General features: G+C 46.5%; 1 protein-coding gene across 1 annotated transcript in view; it reads left to right on the top strand.

Moving 5' to 3' along the window:
• The window catches only part of AOAH (acyloxyacyl hydrolase), a 443,812-nt gene that overhangs the window by 297,904 nt on the left and 123,063 nt on the right, over positions 1–22,845 (top strand). Inside the window, exon 14 of the mRNA XM_068234524.1 lies at positions 4,731–4,767. Coding sequence (XP_068090625.1) covers positions 4,731–4,767 — 37 coding nt within the window. The remainder of the gene's footprint in view (positions 1–4,730; positions 4,768–22,845) is intronic.

Genomic DNA, 22,845 nt, shown 5'->3' with positions numbered 1-22,845 from the left:
TCCCAAACAGCTGATCATTCCGCAGGCAGACCGGGACCAAAAGGCTCGGATGCAGAGCGAGACCTGCGTGCCCCTGCCCTCCGCATACTACCCTGCAGGAAGAGGAGCTCGGAGGAGACTGGATTGGAACGGCCTGGTCAGAGATTTCGCTGTCTGATTATCAACATTGTGCAGCTCAGCAGGAGTAGTGAACTGCATCAGTCCCAGGCGCTCACATGTTGAATCAGATAATAGCAGTTTCTGATCAGTTTCCACAATCACAAAGTGCAGTTTGTGCATACGATCACGTATGCTGCATTAGGTTTGCAAAAGTCCCAAAGGATTCCATTAGTTCCCCTGAGTACAGGTTTAGTGCTGCTAGGCTGAAGGGTGTTCTGGGCGCCAGTTTAATTTTGTCCTTTAAACTCATTACATCATGTTGCACCTGAATCCAGCTGGCAGGGTTGGATTATATTATTCAATCTGAGGTTTACAAACCATTTCTTGCATTCTGATGAGTAAACCATATCAGTGCTAAGTAGTTGTGCATCCTCAAAATCAGGCATTTGCTGAATTGTGTGCAGCTTCCTTGATTTCATGTCACGGGTGAGACACACCCTTGTAAAGTGATTTGGCTTACCGCAGGCTGTGCAGAATTTCCCATATGCAGTTTAGTTTTCTTTTTCTTTTTTTTTTCAATATTATCTTTATTTTATACATTTTGAATATACAGTGTCCCCATACAAACACATATTACAAAAATTATCAGATCTGTAGGACTTAGTCATCAATCATAAGCAAGTTTGTATGTAACATATTCCCATCTTCTATTGCTTCTTCTAATTCTCTTTGGTGATTGTTCCACTGATCTCCCTCTTGCCACCCTTACACTCCCCTCCCCCCTTCCCCCTCAATCATTAAATCCTTCCACACTCTTCCACTCACCCTTCTCCCAACTCACCCTCCCTCCCCAGTCCCTGGGTTGGTCCAACTCTTTTGTTTCCACTTTTACTCCGTTCCAGGATTTTTATTGTCAACACTATCTCCTCCTGTCACCCGATCTCAGGGGTCCCTGCTACCTCCACAATCTCCAGTTCCCCATTCCCTTCCATCAACCGAGCATAATCGCTTGAGTCCTTGAACATCTGCCACTGTCTCCATCTCTCCTCGTGGGTCCCACTATCTCTATGTACAAAACTGGTGAGATCTTCCATTTTCTGAACCTCTTCTAACTCTCGGAACCATTCCCGTGCTGTGGGAGTTTGTGTGGATTTCCAGTGTTTTGCTATAAGGGTCCAGGCTGCATTTACCCGGAACCTCATCAATGACTTCTCATATCTTCTAATTGGCCAGTCATTACAATGAAGGAGGAAGAAAACAGCATCCTCTGGGGGGGTCTCACGCCATAATCTAACCTATATACTTTCTGACATCTGTCCAAAACCCCCTTAATTCCCTACACTCCCAGAAGATTTGCAGGATGTCCCCTCTTTCCCCTCCACATCTCCAGCACAACACTGATATACCTGGGAAAATCCTGCTCAATCTATCTGGGGTGTAGTACCACCTCACAAAAATATTTTATCCTGCTTCTTGTCCCTTTGTGGACATAGATGATTTACTAGCTAAGGTTACTACTTTCTTCCACTGCCTCCCCAAGTCTTGCTCCTATCCTGCTCTTACTGATGAGGCTGGAGATTCTATTCTATTAACCCCAACCCCCCCCCCCCGCCCCCCGGCAGTCTTGTATGGAGTATGGAGTCACTGTGCATCGTTCAACCATTCGGTGCACTTTACACATGGATATGCTGTATGCAAGAGTGATGCAGAGGAAGCCTTTTCTCCGCCCACAGCGCAAACAGAGCTGCTTGAGGTCGGCTAAAGCACATTTGGACAAGCCAGCTTCATTTTGAAATAAGGTGCTGTGGACTGATGAAACTAAAATTGAGTGTGGGTATAACAAGGGGTGTTACGCATTTAGGAAAAATAACACAACATTTCAAGTAAAAAAAAAATGCTACCTACAGTAAAATATGGTGGTGGTTCCATCATGCTGTGGGGCTGTGTGGCTAGTGCAAGGACTGGGAATCTTGTCAAAGTTGAGGGACACATTGATTCCACTCAGTATCAGCAGATACTGGAGACCAATGTCCAAGAATCAGTGACAAAGCTGAGGCTGCGCCGGGGCAGGATCTTTTAACAAGACAAAGACCCTAAGCACTGCTCAAAATCCACTAAGGCATTTCTGGAATGGCCATCTCAGTCCCCAGACCTGAATACGGTATAATTGAAAATATGTGGTGTGAGTTAAAGAGAGCTCCGTGCTCGGAAGCCATCAATCCTGAATGAACTAGACATGTTTGGTCCAAAATAACTTCAACCAGAATCCAGACTCTCATTGGAACCTACAGGAAGCGTTTATGTTTAGAGGCTGTAATTTCTGCAAAAGGAGAATCTACTAAATATTGATTTCATTTCTTTTTTGTGGTACCCAAATGTATGCACCTGCCTAATTTTATTTAACCTCCCTGGCGGTTTATTAAAATCCGCCAGGGGGCAGCAAATACGTTTTTAAATATTTTTTTTTCATGTAGCGAGACATCGTCTCGCTACATGATAGCCGCTGCTCAGCGGCATCCCCCCAGCCCCTCCGATCGCCTTCGGCGATCCGAGATCAAGAGATCCCGTTCAAAGAACAGTTTCACTATTTTTTAAGTTCATTCATAAATTTAATGAATTCAACAATTTTGTGTTCTAGTCTTTTATTTATATGTAGAATGTCTACCATGCTTTTATTTTGATATACTGTATGTGTCACCCCACTCCTTTATTCTTTTTCATCTGGAAGGGGGAAAAGCTTGGAATTTATCACAATATCTGATAAGTTGTGTGTGTAATAAATTTATATAAATAGCCGGCCTTTGACCTGAGCGACCCGAGCGCTCGCTCAGGGTGCCGGCTTCCAAGGGGGCACATAGAGCTGGCCATCTAACTGAGGGAGGGCACCAACACCTGGCTACCTATACTGGAGGCACTGACGCCTGGCTACCTATGGGGGGGGGAGAACTACACCTGACTTCCTATACTGGGGGCACCTATGCTTGACTACCTATATTGAGAGCACCTACACATGAGATCCTATACTGGAGGCACTTATACCTGGCTACCGACCTATACTGAGACTGAGGGCATTTTTTTTTTTGGGGGGGGGGGGGGAATGCACTGCGGCTTTAACATGTGGTGAAAATTGTTGGTGATGTGCTATCAATCCAAATTTGGATGGGTGGGGGGTTCACTGTCCCACTTTTTATTAATATTCCTGAAAGTTTTTTAAGTGTATTCAAAATAATGCACTCCTTCCATCCATGTTGTAGTTATTTGTGTTGATGTGGTGTGAAAAGGATGAAGTGGGGGGCACCAAAATCAGGTTTCGCTCAGGGCGCTGTGAAACCTAAGGCCGGACCTGTATATATATATATGTATACATATATATATATATATATATATATATATATATATATATATATATATATATATATATGCAGTCCCTAACTTGCGAACACCCGATATACCAACAACCTGCCGATTCAAACGCCTGCCGATCCAACACAATGCTGTCACAAAGTCAGGAACAACCTCTTCTGCTGTCCATTCCTTTAGCAGAGTAGACACAGTGGAAGCAGCAACATGTCTCACCTAGTCCATGGGCGCCTGCGGAAATCAGTGAAGTTTTTTCACCCTTCACTGTTCTCCTAATGTGGGAATCTCTTGTATCGCATAATGAAGCAATCAAGTGAAGTCACCAGTAGAGTAAATAGTGAAGGGAGAGAAGACGGTGCTGGTTGACACCTGTGCCTATGTACCAGGGAAAACCTGTTGCGACTATCACTGCTAAAGGTAATGGGCTGGAGGAGTGCAGGAAGAACGGGTGCACAAGAGGCACAGCGGGGAATGAGGCATAGCCAGTGGCGTAGCTAAGGAGCTGTGGGCCCCGATGCAAGTTTTACAATGGGGCCCCCCCAAGCATTCTATACATAGCAATTGATACGGTGCACCAAAACCTGCCAATGGCAACTACAGTGTCAGAGGTGCAAGAAGGGGATGGGAAATAGTTTGTTAATGATTACCACTATTCAAAGTATCTAAAGAAGTGTTATTATGAGCACAGGCCCAATAGAGAGCTAATACTGTAGTTGAGGGAGGGCCCTTCGGGGCCCCTCTGGTCCAAGGGCCCCGATGCGGTCGCTACCGCTGCACCCCCTATTGCTACGCCCCTGGGCATAGCAGGACAATGGGGTCAATCACAGAATGAATAATCAGAAAATACGAGTGATTGCAGTGGTGATATAGTGTGTGGTGTAGTGTAATTTAGTGCAGCTTAGCTGGTGGGAACAGCAGGGGTTAGTGGAGCTTGGCTTAGAGATAGCACGGGGGGCTGGTTCTTAAAATTTCCCTGACCTATAGACGCACCAGGTTTTGTATTTTTTTCCCTAGATTTTCTGCTCTCTAAGCCTTATCATCTGGAGCGGCTTATATTCCGAAAAATGTGATATACATATATATATTGTATACACACACACACACTTGTCACAAGGAAGTTATTTGATTACTGGTAAAATATCTTTCCGAATTCCAAAAAATCCCAGTTTCAATTGTTAAACACATTGTAATCATTATTATCATGATATTTTCTTTTCTCATGTACCATATAGCCAGTTTTATTCTTATGTATATGCTGTCTTTTATTGCAGGTGGTTCAACTGGCAATTTAAAGAATTATCTAGAAAGGTAAATTTTAAATATTTGTATAAACTTTAGTGCAAAATGCAGATTTTTTTATGCACAAATGAGAAAACTGTAACCTACCATAATTAATCTTAATAGTTATTGCAGAAATATATTCGCAATAACTATTAACAATTGGGCAACACGGTGGCATAATGGTTGGCGCTCTAACCTTGCAGCGCTGGGTCCCAGGTTCATAGCCTGGTCAACATCTGCAAGGAGTTTGTATGTTCTCCCCATGTCTGCATGGGTTTCCTCCGGGAACTCAGGTTTCCTCCCACATCCCAAAAACATACAGATAAGTTAAAGCGGTTTAACACCCAGCATTACAACTTTGCTTTAAAAGATTGCTTACAGCTTACAAACTATTATGCCAGATTTTTTTTTAAGCAGAAATTCACTGAATGGGTTAAACATGACATTTTAGTGTTGGATTTAACTAGGAATCCGCATCTGTTCTTATCTTTTAGTTACAAATGTATCTTTATTTGGAATACAAATAGACCTTTGAAAAGCCTGCCGGGGAAGCCCTCTTTGTTCTCTCAAAGCAGTGTTTGTTTGTTACATTGTAGATAGATACATTTGTAACTAAACAAGCAAGCACGGAGGAGTATTTCTAGCTAAATGCAGCACTAAAATGTCATGTTTAATCCATTCAGTGAATTTCTGCTAAAAAAAAAAATCTGGCATAATATTTTATAAGCTGTAAGCAATCTTTTAAAGCAAAGTTGAAATGCTGGGTGTTAGACCACTTTAATTGTCTTCCCCTAAATTGGCCCTAGACTATAATACATGCACTACACGATACATACATACAAATATGACTATGGTAGGGACTAGATTGTGAGCCCCTCTGAGGGACAGTTAGTGACAAGACAATGTACTCTGTACAGCACTGTGGAATATGTTGGCACTATTTAAATAAATAACTTACTATTTTGTGATTTTGCAATGCAAACCTGTTATTTGCAAAGTTTGGAACTCATTCGGAATTCCATGTGAAGTTTTGGAATTCTGTCGGATTCAGATTTTGGCAGTTCCGACCATCCCTATTTTTCAGGCATTTCCTACAACAGCCCTCTCTTTCTGCCTTCAGGCTCTCAGACTTAAAATATCTCTTTCTCAAATTAGACAAAAACTTTTCTCTGCAGCCTTCTTGTTTGCTTAGTTAGAGGTAGAGAGCTAACAAGTTCTATCTGTAACTGTTTTCAAAGTAAAAATGTGTTTTAACAATATCAGCATTTAGTCTCTTGCCTGCATATTAAGTGTATTTTCAGGCTATTGCTTTTATTTATATATAATAAATAGTTATATTACAGCTTTACACAGGGCACAGTTGTTTCTCTGGATAGTATTGTGGACAGTTCTTAGCAAAACAGACACAACCAGAGCTCATTATATTCCCAGCAAGCAGGGCCGTGCAGAGGGTCCTTAAGTGGGGGTGCTCAAATTTAAAAAAGGGGCCTGGCAACGTCTTCCCCCGCATGCCCCCCCTCCTTGTTTCTGGCTAGGTGGGTATTGGTTGTTATGTGGGTGCTGAATGCAGATGATGGGTGCCATGTGGGTTCTGGGTGTGAGTACAGAGTGTCATATGGGTTCTGGCTATGGTTGGGTATCGAGTGTCATGCGGGTGTTGGTTGCAAGTACTTAGTGCCATGTAAGATCTGGGTGCATGTACTGGATGTCATGTGGGTACTGGGTGCAGGTAATGAATGTGACATGGGTGCGAATACTTGGTGCCATGCCTGTACTGGGTGCTGGCTATGGGTGGGCTTTGGGCATCACATGGGTTTTGAATGCAGGTACTTTAGGTGCGGGTACGGGTTAAGTGGGTGCTTGGTGCAGATAGTGGGGGCCATGTGGAAGCTGTGTGCAGGTGTGAGTACTGGGTGCAATTTTAGGCCTGGGTGCAGATACTTAGGGCCATATGCAATTCACTTTTTCAGCTAGGAGATAATGTTTCATCTTCGATTTAAAATAACTTGCCAGAACTTTTCAACTAAAAAAATAATAAAAAGTAGGTGAAAAAGTCATATCAAATTTATTTTGAGTATTTTCTTGCTTTCTGGTGGCTTAAAAGGCATTTTATTAACAAGTTCAAAAATATCACCTAGGAGAAAACTCAGGAGAAAAAGGGAATTGCATATGGGCCTTGGTGTCATGTGAGTGTGAGTACTGGGTGCCAGCTATGAGGGGAAGGGGTGGGTGCTGGGAAAAGTAGAGGTCAGTGTGTGCTGCAGAAAGGGGCAGGGCCGTGGAGATGATCCTCAAGGGGGTGGTGCTCAAATTTGAAATCGATAAATCGTGCTAAATTGTGTATGTAATATCCCCTCTCCAGAAAGCATAAGGCAGTTTTAACCACCAACCCCCCCCCCCCCCCCCACGCACACAGTATCAGGCAGACTTTGTGTCTCCTTCCAATCAACTCTTTTGGCGCCACCACCCTCAAATCAGCAGTGATAGGTGCCCACTGTTAGTAGGTTAGAGTGGGCACAGTGGAGCCCACAGTGGAGGCAGAGACTCACCTTTCATTACTGGGACCTCTGTCCCTCTTGATCAGCACCCAAGCTTCTTTTCAGGCAAAGAAGAAGTGGTTACCAATTTGCAGTGGTTGCTAAGCATTAGTAGAGGCATCTACTGCAAACTGCAGTAAGTGCCAAGGTGCAGCGGGTGCCTAGATACAGTGGGTGGTAAGATGCAAAGGTTCACTTTGTGCTAAGTTGCAGTGGGTGCCGAGATGTCAAAGTACAGTCTGTGTCAAGCTGCTGTGGGTACCAAGGTCCAGTTTGTATTGGGTGTTTATTTGCAGTGGGTGCTATGCAGTATTGGGTGCTGAATGAGTAGCAGATGGTGATAAACAATAGTGGGTGCCATGTGAGTGTTAATTGGTACAGGGAGACATGTGAGTGTTGGACATGAGTGAGTAGGGAGTGCAATGTGTTGTCTGGATGTGTGCCATGGGAGAGTACTGAATCTCATATGGGTTCGGACCAAGGATGGGTACTGGGTGCTATTTGGGTGCTGGCCATGGACTGGTACTGGGTGCATATAATGGCTTTGGAACTTGGTGAAGCGTGAGTACTGTGCCATGTGGGTGCTGATTATGGGGTTATGTGGGTCTTAGGTGCAAATACTGAGTGCCAAGTGGGTACTTGGAGTGATTACATGGTGACATATCGGTGATGGATGCTGGATAGTGGGGTATTTGTTGTCATGTGGGTGCTAAAGGCAGATTCTGGATGCCATGTGGGTTCTGGGTGCTGACACAGGGTGTCATGTGGATTATGGCTGTATGGGTGTGTATCAACTATCATGTAGGTGTTGATTGCAGGTACTCAGTCCCTTGTGAATTCTGGGTGCAAGTACTGGATGTCATATGTGAGTGCTTGGTGTTTGTACTGGGCACTAAGTGGAGGCTTAGTGCAACTGGAACTACTGCAGATGAAGCATGTGGGTGTTGGGTGCAGGTATCATATAGGTGCGAATACTTTGTGCTATGCCTGCACTGGGTGCTAGCTATGGGTGGGCATTGTGTGTTATGTGGGTTCTGAGTGCAGGTACTTTGGGTGCTAGTACTAGTTATGTGAGTGCAGATAGTGGGTGCCATGTGAAGGCGGTGTGCAGGTGTGAGTAGTGAGTGCCATGTTGGGGCTGGGTGCAAGTACTGTGCCATGTGGGTGTGAGTACTGGGTGCCAGCTATAGGGTGAAAGGGTGCAGGTACTGGGTGTCATGTGGCTATTTGATGCAAGTACTACGTGCCATATTGAGGCCAGATGTGAGTATTGGGTGCAGGGTGCAAGTACTGGGGTGCTTGCTATAGTGGAGGTTACTGGTTGAGTGTAATGTGGGTGCTGAATATTGGTGGGATTGTTGTGGGTGCAGGGGGTGGGAGATCACTGTGGGTACTGCTATGAATGGCATAGTTGCTGCTAGGGGAGGTAGAGGTTAGGGTGGTTGCTGGGGGAGGTAGAGCTCAGTGTGGGTGCTGGGGAAGGTAGGTCACTGTGGGTGCTGGGGGGAGTAACTGTAGGTGCTGTGGAAGGTAGAGGTCAGTATGAGTCCTGGAGGAAAGGGAGGTCACTGTGGGTCTTGGGGGAGGTAGAGGTCTCTGTGGGTGCTGGAGGAAGGGAGGTCACTATGGGTGCTGCTGTGAATGGCATAGTTGCTGCTAAGGGAGGTAGAGGTCAGTGTGGGTGCTGGGGGAAGGGTAATTCACTGTGGGTGCTGTGGAAGAAAGAGATCACAGTATGAGTGCTGGAGGAAGGGGAGGTGACTGTGGGTGCTGGGATAGTCAGTGTAGTTACTGGAGGAGGGAGTGAATGCTGGGTGTTGGAGAGGCCACTGTAGGTGCTGCTTTTGGGATGGGAGGTCCCTGTGGTGCTGCAGGGGGACAGGAGGGTAGCTACTGGGGGAGAGAAAGATCACTGTGGGTGCTGGGGGAGGGATAGGTCAGTGTGGGTGCTGGGGTAGGCAGGATCACTGCTAGAGCTGGGGAGGGAGAGGTCACTGTGGGTGCTGGGGGAGGGAGAGGTCACTGTGGGTGCTAGGTGGAGGGAGAGGTCACTGTGGGTGCTAGATGAAGGGAAAGGTCACTGTGAGTGCTGGGGGAGGGAGAGGTCAGTGTGGATGCTAGGTAGAGGTCAGTATGGGTCCTAGGTGGAGGGAGAAGTCACTGTGGATGCTAGGTGGATGGAGAGGTCACTGTGGGTGCTGGGGGAGGGAGAGGTGACTGTGGGTGCTAGGTGGAGGGAATGGTCACTGTGGGTGCTAGATGGAGGAAAGGTCACTGTGGGTGCTGAGTAAGGGAGAGGTCACTGTGGGTGCTAGGTGGAGGGAGAGGTCACTGTGGGCAGGGCCGGGTCGAGGCAGAGGCAAGAGAGGCTCCAGCCTCAGGGTGCAGTGTAGGAGGGGGCGCACAAATCACTCAGCTATTATTCCCCTATTGTGTTTGAAGCAGAGAGAAATAAGAAAATGGGATACATGGCAGTGACTGCAAGCCAGAGAACTTGAAATTAAGGTGTTATTTGGGGTTGGGGGCCCTGGCGCGCTCTTAATCTAATATCAATCAGTGTGTGATGGCTGGGGTAGGAGGGATGAAGACTTTGGTGTCTCAGCCTTGGGTGCTGGAGGACTTTGTCCCGACTCTGTGGGTGCTGAGGGAGGGAGAGGTCAGTGTGGATGCTAGGTGGAGGGAGAGGTCACTGTGGGTGCTAGGTGATGGGAGATATCACTGTGGGCACTGGGGAGGGAGAGGTCAGTATGGGTCCTAGGTGGAGGGAGAAGTCACTGTGGGTGCTAGGTGGATGGAGAGGTCACTGTGGGTGCTAGGGGAGGTAGAGGTCAGTATGGGTCCTAGGTGGAGGGAGAGGTCAGTATACCACACTAGGATTACTGTCTGGGCCTCTTCACTTCAAAGTGTTGCAGGCGGGGCGGAGCTTCCCGCGGGGTCGGGGCTTATCGCAGTCTGAGCTTATTTTGCGCGTCGAGAGGGGCCTTTTTTGCAAATTTTAAAAGGGCTGGGGGAGGGAGAGGTCACTGTGGGTGCTAGGTGGAGGGAGAGGTCACTGTGGGTGCTGGGGGAGGGAGAGGTCAGTGTGGATGCTAGGTGGAGGGAGAGGTCACTGTGGGTGCTAGGTGATGGGAGATATCACTGTGGGTACTGGGGAGGGAGAGGTCAGTATGGGTCCTAGGTGGAGGGAGAAGTCACTGTGGATGCTAGGTGGATGGAAAGGTCACTGTGGGTGCTGGGGGAGGGAGAGGTTACTGTGGGTGCTAGGTGGAGGGAAAGGTCACTGTGGGTGCTAGATGGAGAGAAAGGTCACTGTGGGTGCTGAGTAAGGGAGAGGTCACTGTGGGTGCTAGGTGGAGGGAGAGGTCACTGTGGGCAGGGCCGGGTCGAGGCAGAGGCAAGAGAGGCTCGAGGCAAGAGAGGCTCCAGCCTCAGGGTGCAGTGTAGGAGGGGGGCGCACAAATCACTCAGCTATTATTCCCCTATTGTGTTTGAAGCAGAGAGAAATAAGAAAATGGGATACATGGCAGTGACTGCAAGCCAGATAACTTGAAATTAAGGTTTTATTTGGGGTTGGGGGCCCTGGGGTGCTCTTAATCTAATATCTATCAGTGTGTGATGGCTGGGGTAGGAGGGATGCAGACTTTGGTGTCTCAGCCTTGGGTGCTGGAGGACTTTGTCCCGACTCTGTGGGTGCTGGGGGAGGAAGAGGTCAGTGTGGCTGCTAGGTGGAGGGAGAGGTCACTGTGGGTGCTAGGTGATGGAAGATATCACTGTGGGCACTGGGGAGGGAGAGGTCAGTATGGGTCCTAGGTGGAGGGAGAAGTCACTGTGGGTGCTAGGTGGATGGAGAGGTCACTGTGGGTGCTAGCGTAGGTAGAGGTCAGTATGGGTCCTAGGTGGAGGGAGAGTTCAGTATACCACACTAGGATTCCGGGGGCGGAGCTTATTTTGCGCGGCGAGAGGGGCCTTTTTTGCAAATTTTAAAAGGGGGGGGGGACCCAGAGCCCCCCCCCCCCCCCCCTCTGCACGTGCCTGCCAGCAAGACTGAGCTATGATGGGTTGGGGTGTAGTTAACAAGTTTGAAATAATGTTTGCAAAACATCTAGTGAAGCATAGATACTGTAGATCTGAACTGATAGTGTGAATCCCGTGAGAAACTGCTGGTGGGCTTTTTATTGCAGTCTTTTTTTCAGTTGAGGAAATAGTTTCAACAAACTCCACACAATGGTGTAGCAATAGGGAATGCAGAGGTTGCGACAGCACCGTGACCAGTAGGAGCCCTCCTTCATCCATCTCATTCGAATTTCATTGGTGTTATGCTGGTAATAAACACCTATATATGTGCATTGTATAGTAGTAACCCTTAAAGGAGTTATCAGCCAAATGCAAGAAAATAAGATTTACTCACCTGGGGCTCTCTCCAGCCCCTTGCAGCCGACTGTCCCACGCCGACCGCTCCGCTCCCCGACGTTCGCCCGGTCTCCGGGCTAGGTATTCAGGCCGACCGCGGGGTCGGCCTGCGCAGTTCACCGCGGCCCACGTGCCCGTGATTGACAGCGGCACTTCGGGCAGCCGCAGTAAACCTCATTTTCGTGCATTTGGCTGATAACTCGTTTAACAAACTGTTTCCTTACTCTAAATCAGGGGTGCCCATTGCGTCGATCGTAATCTACCGGTAGATTGCAAATACTGCTGCGTAGATCATAAAGGACTTTTTAAAATAGTGCGCTAGATGCTGACTGTGCAGCACTGGCGCACCATCTAATTGTGCCATATGCAGAGTAGCAAGCAGCCAGCCAGTGGAGGCGCAGGGAGAGACGCAGCAAGAGAGCCAGGGGAGGACCTTCCGCCTCTTCCTTCCCAGCCCACCCATCTTCCTCCCCAGCATCCGCTCATCCACCACATTGGGATCCCCCTCACTGGCGCTGCATGCCGGGCTCGGAGACATCATATCAGTGGCAACCCGCAATGGAGAGGAGAGCGGTGGCCTAGCAACGGTGCATATACGCGCTGTTATTAGGTCACCTCTCCTTTCTACTGCGGGTCGCCACTGAGATGAGGTTTACACGGCGAGCATGCAGCGCCAGCGAGGGGGATCCCAGTGTGGAGAAGGAGGCCGGCCGCAGCTCGGTCAGGTTAACAGCGGCGGCTGGTGGAGGGGGTGGGGGGCATACCAGGCTACCTATGATGGAGCACCTATGTCTAGCTACCTATACTGGAGCACCTATGTCTGGCTACCTAAACTGGAACACATATGTCTGGCTACCTATACTGGAGCACATATGCCTGGCTACCTATATTGGAACACATATGCCTTGCTACCTATACTGGAGAACATATGCCTGGCTACCTAAACTGGAGCACATATGTCTGACTACCTATACTATGGCACATATGCCTAGCTACCTATATTGGAGCACATATGTTTGGCTATCTATACTGGAGCACATATGTCTGGCTACCTATACTGGAGTGCATATGTCTGGCTACCTATACTGGAGCACATATGTCTGGCTACCTATACTGGAGCACATATGTCTGGCTACCTATACTGAAGCACATATGTCTGGCTACCTATACTGGAGCACATATGTCTGGCTACCTATACTGGAGAACATATGCCTGGCTAGCTATACTGGAGCACATATGCCTGGCTACCTAAACTGGAGCACATATGTCTGACTACCTATACTATGGCACATATGCCTAGCTACCTATACTGGAGAACATATGTTTGGCTACCTATACTGGAGCACATATGTATGGCTACCTATACTTAAGCGCATATGTCTGGCTACCTATACTGGAGCACATATGTCTGGCTACCTATACTGGAGCGCATATGTCTGGCTACCTATACTCGAGCGCATATGCCTGGCTACCTATACTGGAGCACATACATCTGGCTACCTATACTATGGCACATATGCCTAGCTACCTAAACTGGAGCACATATACCTGGCTACCTATATTGGAGCACATATGCCTAACTACCTATACTGGAGAACATATTTCTGGCTACCTCTACTGGTGCGCATATGCCTGGCTACCTATACTGGAGCACGTATGCCTAGCTACCTATACTATGGCACATACAGTACAGACCAAAAGTTTAGACACACCTTCTCATTCAAAGAGTTTTCTTTATTTTCATGACTATGAACATTGTAGATTCACACTGAAGGCATCCAAACTATGAATTAACACATGTGGAAGTATAGTACATAACCAAAAAGTGTGAAACAACTGGAAATATGTCATATTCTAGGTTCTTCAAAGTAGCCACCTTTTGCTTTGATTACTGCTTTGCACACTCTTGGAATTCTCTTGATGAGCTTCAAGAGGTAGTCACCTGAAATGTTTTTCACTTCACAGGTGTGCCCTGTCAGGTTTAATAAGTTGGATTTCTTGCCTTATAAATGGGGTTGGGACCATCAGTTGCGTTGTGGAGCAGTCAGGTGGATACACAGCTCATAGTCCTACTGAATAGACTGTTAGAATTTGTATTATGGCAAGAAAAAAGCAGCTAAGTAAAGAAAAACTAGTGGCCATCATTACTTTAAGAAATGAAGGTCAGTCAGTCCGAAAAATTGGGAAAACTTTAAAAGTGTCCCCAAGTGCAGTCTCAAAAACCATCAAAAGCTACAAAGAAACTGGCTCACAAAGCGGACCGCCCCAAGGAAAGGAAGACCAAGAGTCACCTCTGCTGCGGAGGATGAGTTCATTCGAGACACCAGCCTCAGAAATCGCAGGTTAACAGCAGCTCAGATTAGAGACCATGTCAATGCCACACAGAGTTCTAGCAGCTGAGCAGCAGACACATCTCTAGACCAACTGTTAAGAGGAGACTGTGTAAATCAGGTCTTCATGGTAGAATATCTGCTAGGAAACCACTGCTAAGGACAGGCAACAAGCAGAAGAGACTTGTTTGGGCTAAAGAACACAAGGAATGGACATTAGACTAGTGGAAATCTGTGCTTTGGTCTGATGAGTCCAAATTTGAGATTTTTGGTTCCAACCACCGTGCCTTTGTGCAACGCAGAAAAGGTGAACAGATGGTCTCTACATGCCTGGTTCCCACCGTGAAGCATGGAGGAGGAGGTGTGATGGTGTGGGGGTGCTTTGATGTGACACTGTTGGGGATTTATTCAAATTTGAAGGCATACTGAACTAGCATGGCTACCACAGCATCTTGCAGCGGCATGCTATTCCATTCGGTTTGCGTTTAGTTGGACAATCATTTATTTTTCAACAGTGCAATGACCCCAAACACACCTCCAGGCTGTGTAAGGGCTATTTGACCAGGAAGGAGAGTGATGGGGTGCTGCGCCTGATGACCTGGCCTCCACAGTCACCAGACCTGAACCCAATCGAGAAGGTTTGGGGTGAGCTGGACTGCAGAGTGAAGGCAAAAGGGCCAACAAGTGCTAAGCATCTCTGGAAACTCCTTCACAACTGCTGGAAGATCATTTTAAGGTGACTACCTGTTGAACCTCATCAAGAGAATGCCAAGAGTGTGCAAAGCAGTAATCAAAGCAAAAGGTGGCTACTTTGAAGAACCTAGAATATGACATTTTCAGTTGTTTCGCACTTTTTGGTTATGTACTATACTTCCACATGCATTAATTCATAGTTTGGATGCCTTCAGTGTGAATCTACAATGTTCATAGTCATGAAAATAAAGAAAACTCTTTGAATGAGAAGGTGTGTCCAAACTTTTGGTCTGTACTGTATATGCCTAGCTACCTGTACTGGAGTGTAACGATTGTGGAACTATCTCCGTGGTCAGCGCACAAGATGTGCGCTGACACTGCGGAAGTCCTCCACAAGCGTGTAAAACGACAGAACCCAGCTTTGGTGCAATGCACCTGTAGAGAGAAGGTGAGCACAGAGACAGAATGTATGTGGGTCCACCAATCTAGTCGCCACCCAGCGATGGTGAACACACAACAGCGGTAACGAAGTGGGAACGCAATCGCAAGAGTGGCGATTGCCAATAGTGACACAAGACCGAATTAGACAGAGCACAAATGTAGCAAGAAAGACACAGCAAATAACAATCATCAGAACGCCAAGGAAAATAACAAACGCTAGCTAAATGCGAACTCCGCACTCATTCGCAACAGAGAACGTGTTTAAGACACGATCACTGCGCGTTAGGTGCCCAGTGATAAGCGTGCCACCCTAACTAACCAATGAAACACAAACACGAAATAGAGAACGCGAACGCTTGCTAAACGGTTACCTCACCGAGCCTACAGCAAGCGTTCGTACCAGACAAGACAGACAGAAGGAGTAACCAGTAGCAACCGCTTCTCTGGCTTGCACCCCTAAGACGGAGTACAAAAGGAACCACCGCCACTACCGCTAGGGCGAATGCGATCCCGACAAACAGAACGATTTCCTGCGACCGCCGCTGGCGACAAGACAATCGCAACAGATAGACAGTACAAGGCAAAACAGATAATACAACCTGACTACGCTAGAAGGGATGCCTAGTGCAGTCCCAAGGAATTACTCTAAGATAATCTTAGCAAACAATAGCAAAGGCTGATACTCCAGGTGAGTTAGCAGGAACAAACCATCATGACCAGCAAGGAATTCTGGGAGCAAAAGGTATTTATACTGCAAGCCATCAAAGGAAGCAGCTAAGCAATTTGCATGACAAGTGTATGCAAATTCCTCACCAGCAGAGCAACTCTGAAACGTGCAAAGGGAAGACAGGTCTCTTTTCCAGAGACCTGCAGCACTCAGACCTAAAGAATGGTCAAACAGCTGTCTGCCTGTGCAGACAGCTGAGCAGATCATTTCATGGAGCACATATGTCAAGCTACCTATACAAGTACACATATGTCTGGCTACATATACTGGAACACATATGCCTGGCTACCTATACTGGGGGCACCTATGCCTGGCTACTTATACTGTGAGCACCTATGCCTGGCTAGCTATACTGGGGGTATGTATACCTGGCTTCCTATACTAGGGAAAGAAAGTCTGCTTGATAATGTGGTGGTAGGTGGAAGAATTCTGTATCAGCCTTATAAATACACCTAAATACACCTCTTTATTGGTTTTGGGGCTCTATATCAATAGAGTGCTTGAGGTCTCATGTAAAACTCGCACTGGGGCCCCAAGTTCCTTAGTTACACCACTGACTCTGCATGCATATGGGGTAAGGGCAAAGTTGTTAGTTGATATACACTCACTTAAAGGATTAATAGGCACACCATACTAATACGGTGTTTGACCCCCTTTCGCCTTCAGAACTGCCTTAATTCTACGTGGCATTGATTCAACAAGGTGCTGAAAGCATTCTTTACAAATGTTGGCCCATATTGATAGGATAGCATCTTGCAGTTGATGGAAAATTGTGGGATGCACATCCAGGGTAGAGATGGCTCGAACCTCCGATTTTCAGTTTGCGAACTTCCGCCAAAAGTTCGGTTCATGCAAACTTCCGCGAACCGCAATAGACTTCAATGGGGAGGCGAACTTTGAAAAGTAGAAACCTTTATGCTGGCCACAAAAGTGATGGAAAAGATGTTTCAAGGGGTCTAACGCCTGGAGGGGGACATGGCGGAGTGGGATAGACGGCAAAAGTCCCTGGGAAAATCTAGATTTGACGCAAAGCAGCGTTTAAAGGGCAGAAATCACATTGAATGCTAAATTGCAGGCCTAAAGTGCTTTAAAACATCTTGCATGTGCATACATCAATCAGGGAGTGTAATTAGAGTACTGCTTCACACTGACACACCAAACTCACTGTGTAACGCACCGCAAACAGCTGTTTGTGTTGTGACGGTGGTGCTGGACTGGTGCGCACCATGGCGAGAGTGCAGGCCGTGGCGGATTTCAAGCCCATATGGTTGCTTGGCTGAGGTAGCTGAATGACAGAACAGTGACTGTCCAGATGATCAAATTTGGTCTGTCCACAATGAAGCAATGACCTTATTATTGTGGGTCCTCCCCCCCCCCCCCCCACCGACACACTCATATAGCCGTCGGTCATTGCTTCATTGTGATATGCAAGCCCCTTCACCGCGGCAAGGTAATGATCATGAAGGGGAATGGGCACATGTACATGTCTCTGTTTTGTTGTTGCAGCTGCAGTGCAGCCAAAAAAATTAGGCAAGCAGGTACACACACCAGAAAAATTATTATAGTGGCCGCAGTCAGCCCATTCTCCTCTGACCAACAAGGCATTTTTGCCCACAGGACTGCCGCATACTGGATGTTTTTCATTTTTCACACCATTCTTTGTAAACCCTAGAAATGGTTGTACGTGAAAATCCCAGTAACTGAGCAGATTGTGAAATACTCAGACCGGCCCATCTGGCACCAACAACCATGCCACGCTCAAAATTGTTTAAAGAAAACCTGTAACAAGAAAAAGTTCCCCTGGGGGGTACTCACCTCGGGTGGGGGAAGCCTTTGGATCCTATCAAGGCTTCCCCCGTCCTCCTGTGTCCCACGGCGGTGGTGAAAAAGCTCCCGGAATGGCAGGGATGTAAATATTTACCTTCCCGGGGGCGTGACCGGAAGTCCATGGAGTGAAGACGCACTGAGGACCTGCTCCCGCCTGTATACCCGATAACTGCTATCCTATGCCTTACAATCTGCTAGCTTTTCACCGCAATTCTTTCTAGACACTTCAGTGACTCCCCCGCTCTGTTCTATCTCTGGGAAGGATGACTCGGCGTGGCTCAGAAGCAGCAGCTAAGCTGGCAAAGTTCCGGCACGAGACCCAAGATGGCGACGATGCTATTGAAGAGGAAGCACCTTCACCCTCGCTTCAACAAATCATGGAAGGCAACTCCTCCTGTCAAGAGGCACTTACGAACATAACCACTAAGCTGGAAGAGGTGAGAGCAGATGTTTCCCTTCTAAGAGCTGACATGCACACGCTGCGCTCTCTAGTAACTGACACAGAAAACAGAGTCAGCAGTGTTGAAGATCAACTCCGGCCTATGCAGAAAGACCTCTCACACACCCAGCGAGAAGTCAAGTCGCTGCATGACAAACACGAAGATCTGGAGAATCGAAACCGTCGATCTAATATCAGGTTGGTGGGCCTACCAGAGAAAGCTGAAGAGACGGCGCCTGAGGCCTTTGCTGAAAAGTTACTAATCCAGCTATTTGGCAGGGAGGCCTTCTCTACCGTGTTCGTAATCGAACGAGCGCACCGTGTATCCCCTAAAGTTCCTCCTCCAGGCCTTCCTCCCAGAACCTTCATTATGAAACTTTTAAACTACAGAGACCGTGACACAGTGCTTAGAGCAGCCCGCGCTAAAGGGGACATTGCCTACGAGAATACCCGCATTTCATTCTATCCAGACTACTCCATCGATCTCCAAAAGCAAAGAGCATCCTTTATTAACGTGAAGAAAAAGCTACGAGATCAAGGTTTTGAATACCCTATGTTGTACCCCTCCAAACTAAGAGTCGTGGCTGACGACCGCACCCTTTTTTTCAACACGCCGCAAAGCGTATCTGACTGGTTGGATACCCTTCCCGCTGCTCAGCAATCTCCGACACGTTCTCAGCAGCGACAGGAGTAATGAGTAACTGTACTTTGTGTGACACTTTCAAGTTCAGCCATAGGCTGCCTCATGTTTACTGCCTCGCAGGTGTTACTGGCCAACTGCGACACATTATTGCACTCACTTTTTTGCGTTCCATTTTTTTATTTTTTGTCATGTGTCTGCCCTGCATAGAACCCCTATGCATTATGCCCTAGCTGACTCTACGTTATTTTTGATGGAACTTTGCTTCCGGGACCGAACTCCTGGGTAATAATCCCTATCCAGTTATGCTAGCCTGTTCAACCCTTCATATGGCCAGAACTTGCTCAACCTTTAATTGTTCTTTAACATATTTGCATTATATGTGTTCTTTTGCAAAGGTGCTAATAACTTTCTCCTTCGCTGTGCATTTCAATGCCCTTGAAAATATTGCTATCTGGTGCTTGGGCAATATGCTCCTATTGTTAACATATTAGTATGCTGCCTGCTATGTATATCCGCCAGTGTTGGGGGGGGGGAATTTAATGTGCCTTAAGAGCGGGGGGAAGGGGGAGGGGTTCCTATACTGTCGATGTTCTTGCAATCTAGGGTAATTTTTTCGGTTTCCTTTCCCCTACGTACCATCTCCGTACCCCTTTCCACTACTCCCTCTCCCACGCTTCTCTCCATCTCCTTCCCTACTCCCTCCTTCTCCTTCCCGCATCCCTCTCTGCCTTTCCTCCCCTATCTGGTCCTTTTCCTATAGTGTCATATGTGTACTTATGCAATCCTGTGCAAATGGTGGATTGCAGGTGTATTCCTTTACCAATGTTAGGGCGGGACAGGCCCTGAAATCGGAGCTGACTACATAGTCATCTCCCTTTTCCCGGCCAATCCCTGCTCTGTGTCATAAGTATTCTAACTATCTAATCTCTGAAGTGTTTATTCCTGGATATGCTGTATTAGGTCCTGTTGGGACTTCTGTTGGGTTATCCCCCAGCAGCCTCAGTCGTGATTACGATCTGCTGCTGTTGGTTTAACTAGTTTTGGGTATAAGGGTCTACTGTGTTTTAGGTAGACTAGGGTGGGTATGGGTTACTGGGTTTTAAATTTGTTCAAGGGTTTTACACAAGTACCCGACTATCTTTTACCTATTGAATGTGTATACACAGGCATTAAGTTACAAAACTTACATTATCAACAGCTTATTTTCTGTTTTCAGTGCTCTATGGGTTCAACTATAATCCTTTTCCTATATCAAAATGCAATATCCATAAATGGCTACACGTAAATTAAATATAGTTAGCCGGAATGTGAGAGGCATGAATGACTCTATGAAAAGGCATATGATCCTAAACTACTTGAATAGGCATAGACCAGATGTGGTGGCACTTCAGGAAACGCATATTTGTGGAAGCAAGATATTGGCTCTCAGACGAGGATGGGTTGGCTGGTCCTTCCACTCCACCTTTTCACAATATTCACGTGGAGTTTCCCTTTTAATTAGGAAAACCCTACGTTTCCAGGCCCTGAATGTTAAAATAGACCAATTTGGTAGATATATTTTCCTTCACTGTAGAATTAATGGTATAGAAACGCTACTCCTTAATTTCTACATTCCCCCACCATACTGTGCCACTATTCTTAAGGAAGGTTTGAAATATGTAACTCAGTTTCCTTGCTCCCAGGCAATATGGATGGGTGATTTTAACTCGGTGCTAAACCCTAGCCTTGACTGTGTCCGCCCGGGAGTTGATAAAAATACATCATTTGCTAATTTAATGACAGAGATCCACCTCACTGACGTTTGGCGTCACTTTCACCCGGCGGGTCAATTGTATACGTGTTATTCCTCAACCTTTAGTATAAGTTTTGGGTATAAGGGTCTACTGTGTTTTAGGTAGACTAGGGTGGGTATGGGTTACTGGGTTTTAATTTTGTTCAAGGGTTTTACACAAGTACCCGACTATCTTTTACCTATTGAATGTGTATACACAGGCATTAAGTTACAAAACTTACATTATCAACAGCTTATTTTCTGTTTTCAGTGCTCTATGGGTTTAACTATAATACTTTTCCTATATCAAAATGCATTATCCATAAATGGCTACACGTAAATTAAATATAGTTAGCTGGAATGTGAGAGGCATGAATGACTCTATGAAAAGGCATATGATCCTAAACTACTTGAATAGGCATAGACCAGATGTGGTGGCACTTCAGGAAACGCATATTTGTGGAAGCAAGATATTGGCTCTCAGACGAGGATGGGTTGGCTGGTCCTTCCACTCCACCTTTTCACAATATTCACGTGGAGTTTCCCTTTTAATTAGGAAAACCCTACGTTTCCAGGCCCTGAATGTTAAAATAGACGAATTTGGTAGATATATTTTCCTTCACTGTAGAATTAATGGTATAGAAACGCTACTCCTTAATTTCTACATTTCCCCACCATACTGTGCCACTATTCTTAAGGAAGGTTTGAAATATGTAACTCAGTTTCCTTGCTCCCAGGCAATATGGATGGGTGATTTTAACTCGGTGCTAAACCCTAGCCTTGACCGTGTCCGCCCGGGAGTTGATAAAAATACATCATTTGCTAATTTAATGTCATAGATCCACCTCACTGACGTTTGGCGTCACTTTCACCCGGCGGGTCAATTATATACGTGTTATTCCTCAACCTTTAGTACCTTTTCACGCCTTGACCACTTTTTTGTCACTCCCGAGTCCCTGAAATATGTACATGCTGTAGGTGTGCTACCACGTCTGGTCTCTGACCACACTCCTATTCTTCTGACCCTGGATTGGGGTCTAAAAACCCCTTTCCAGTTTTGGAAGCTGAATCCCTTTTGGCTGGACTTAATGACGAAGCCTGACCAGATACCTACGCACATAGATAATTTTCTTATGAATCACAGGGATGAGGATAATATACCACTGGTCTGGAAGACTTTTAAGGCTTATCTGCGTGGGGAATTGATGGGAGCTATAGCTAAATGTAAGGGAGATATTAAAGGAAAAGAAAAGGATCTCATGCTCAAATTGGAGCAAGCCAAGAGGCAATATGTAGAATGCCCCTCCCCTACAATTAAGGCCACTTGGCAAGGATTAGAGAGGCAGCACACCTCTACCTTGGAGGAACTAACCAAAAGCAGGCTCTTCTTTAATAAACAGGCTTTTTATGAACAGGGGGAGAGAGCGGGTACCCTTCTAGCCAAAATTTCTAAAGTATACGCCTCCCCTCCAGTTATCACACACATTAGCAACTCTATTGGTGAAATAGTTACAGGATGCGCTGCCATTAATGACACTTTCCGGGAATTTTATTCATCCCTTTACTCTAGTCAAACACATGCCACGCAGACGGACTCTGAGATTTTTCTTTCAGAGACCACCCTCCCGAGACTGTCACCTGAGCAAATGGAATCTATGGAGGCACCCATAACACAAGATGAGATATCTATAACTATTGCTAACTTCTCTAACAAAAAGGCCCCAGGGTTGGATGGTCTCCCAATAGAAGTATATAAAAAATATTCCGACAACATAATTCCCTTGCTATTACAAGTATTTGAAGCTGCTTTTGATTCTGGATCTCTCCCCGATTCCATGAAAGAGGCCTTGATTAGAGTAATACCTAAACCTGGCAAGGACCCCCTGCACTGTGAATCGTATCGCCCAATCTCCCTATTAACAGCTGGCATCAAAATTCTTGCCAAAATACTCGCCATTCGTCTTAATTCAGTAATCTTATCTGTAAGGCTTGGTGGTGTATTCTCCACAGTCAGCATGCAATGCATGAGCTGACGTGGAGGAGGTACACACACTAGCACAAGGAAACAGGCTATCCCTAGTATAGTGGAGGGGAGGACTGACTCCAATAGGAGATTGTGGCGCACAGAGCCGGTGCAGATCCGACAGCCACAAACAATACTTTCGCTATAACGTCTCAGCGCAAAGTAGCGCTGAGCGCATAAACCAGAACTGAGGAGATCAGGACAGGTAGACAGAATGAACGCTTGCTAGCTAGCCGCTACTTAGTGCCAGCAAACGTCCACAAC

The sequence above is a fragment of the Hyperolius riggenbachi genome, chromosome 5 (genome assembly GCF_040937935.1).
Source record: "Hyperolius riggenbachi isolate aHypRig1 chromosome 5, aHypRig1.pri, whole genome shotgun sequence".
In the NCBI taxonomy this organism is placed as follows: Eukaryota; Metazoa; Chordata; class Amphibia; order Anura; family Hyperoliidae; genus Hyperolius; species Hyperolius riggenbachi.
Note: the sequence above shows the minus strand (reverse complement) of the source record. Positions and strands in the feature narration are given on the sequence as shown.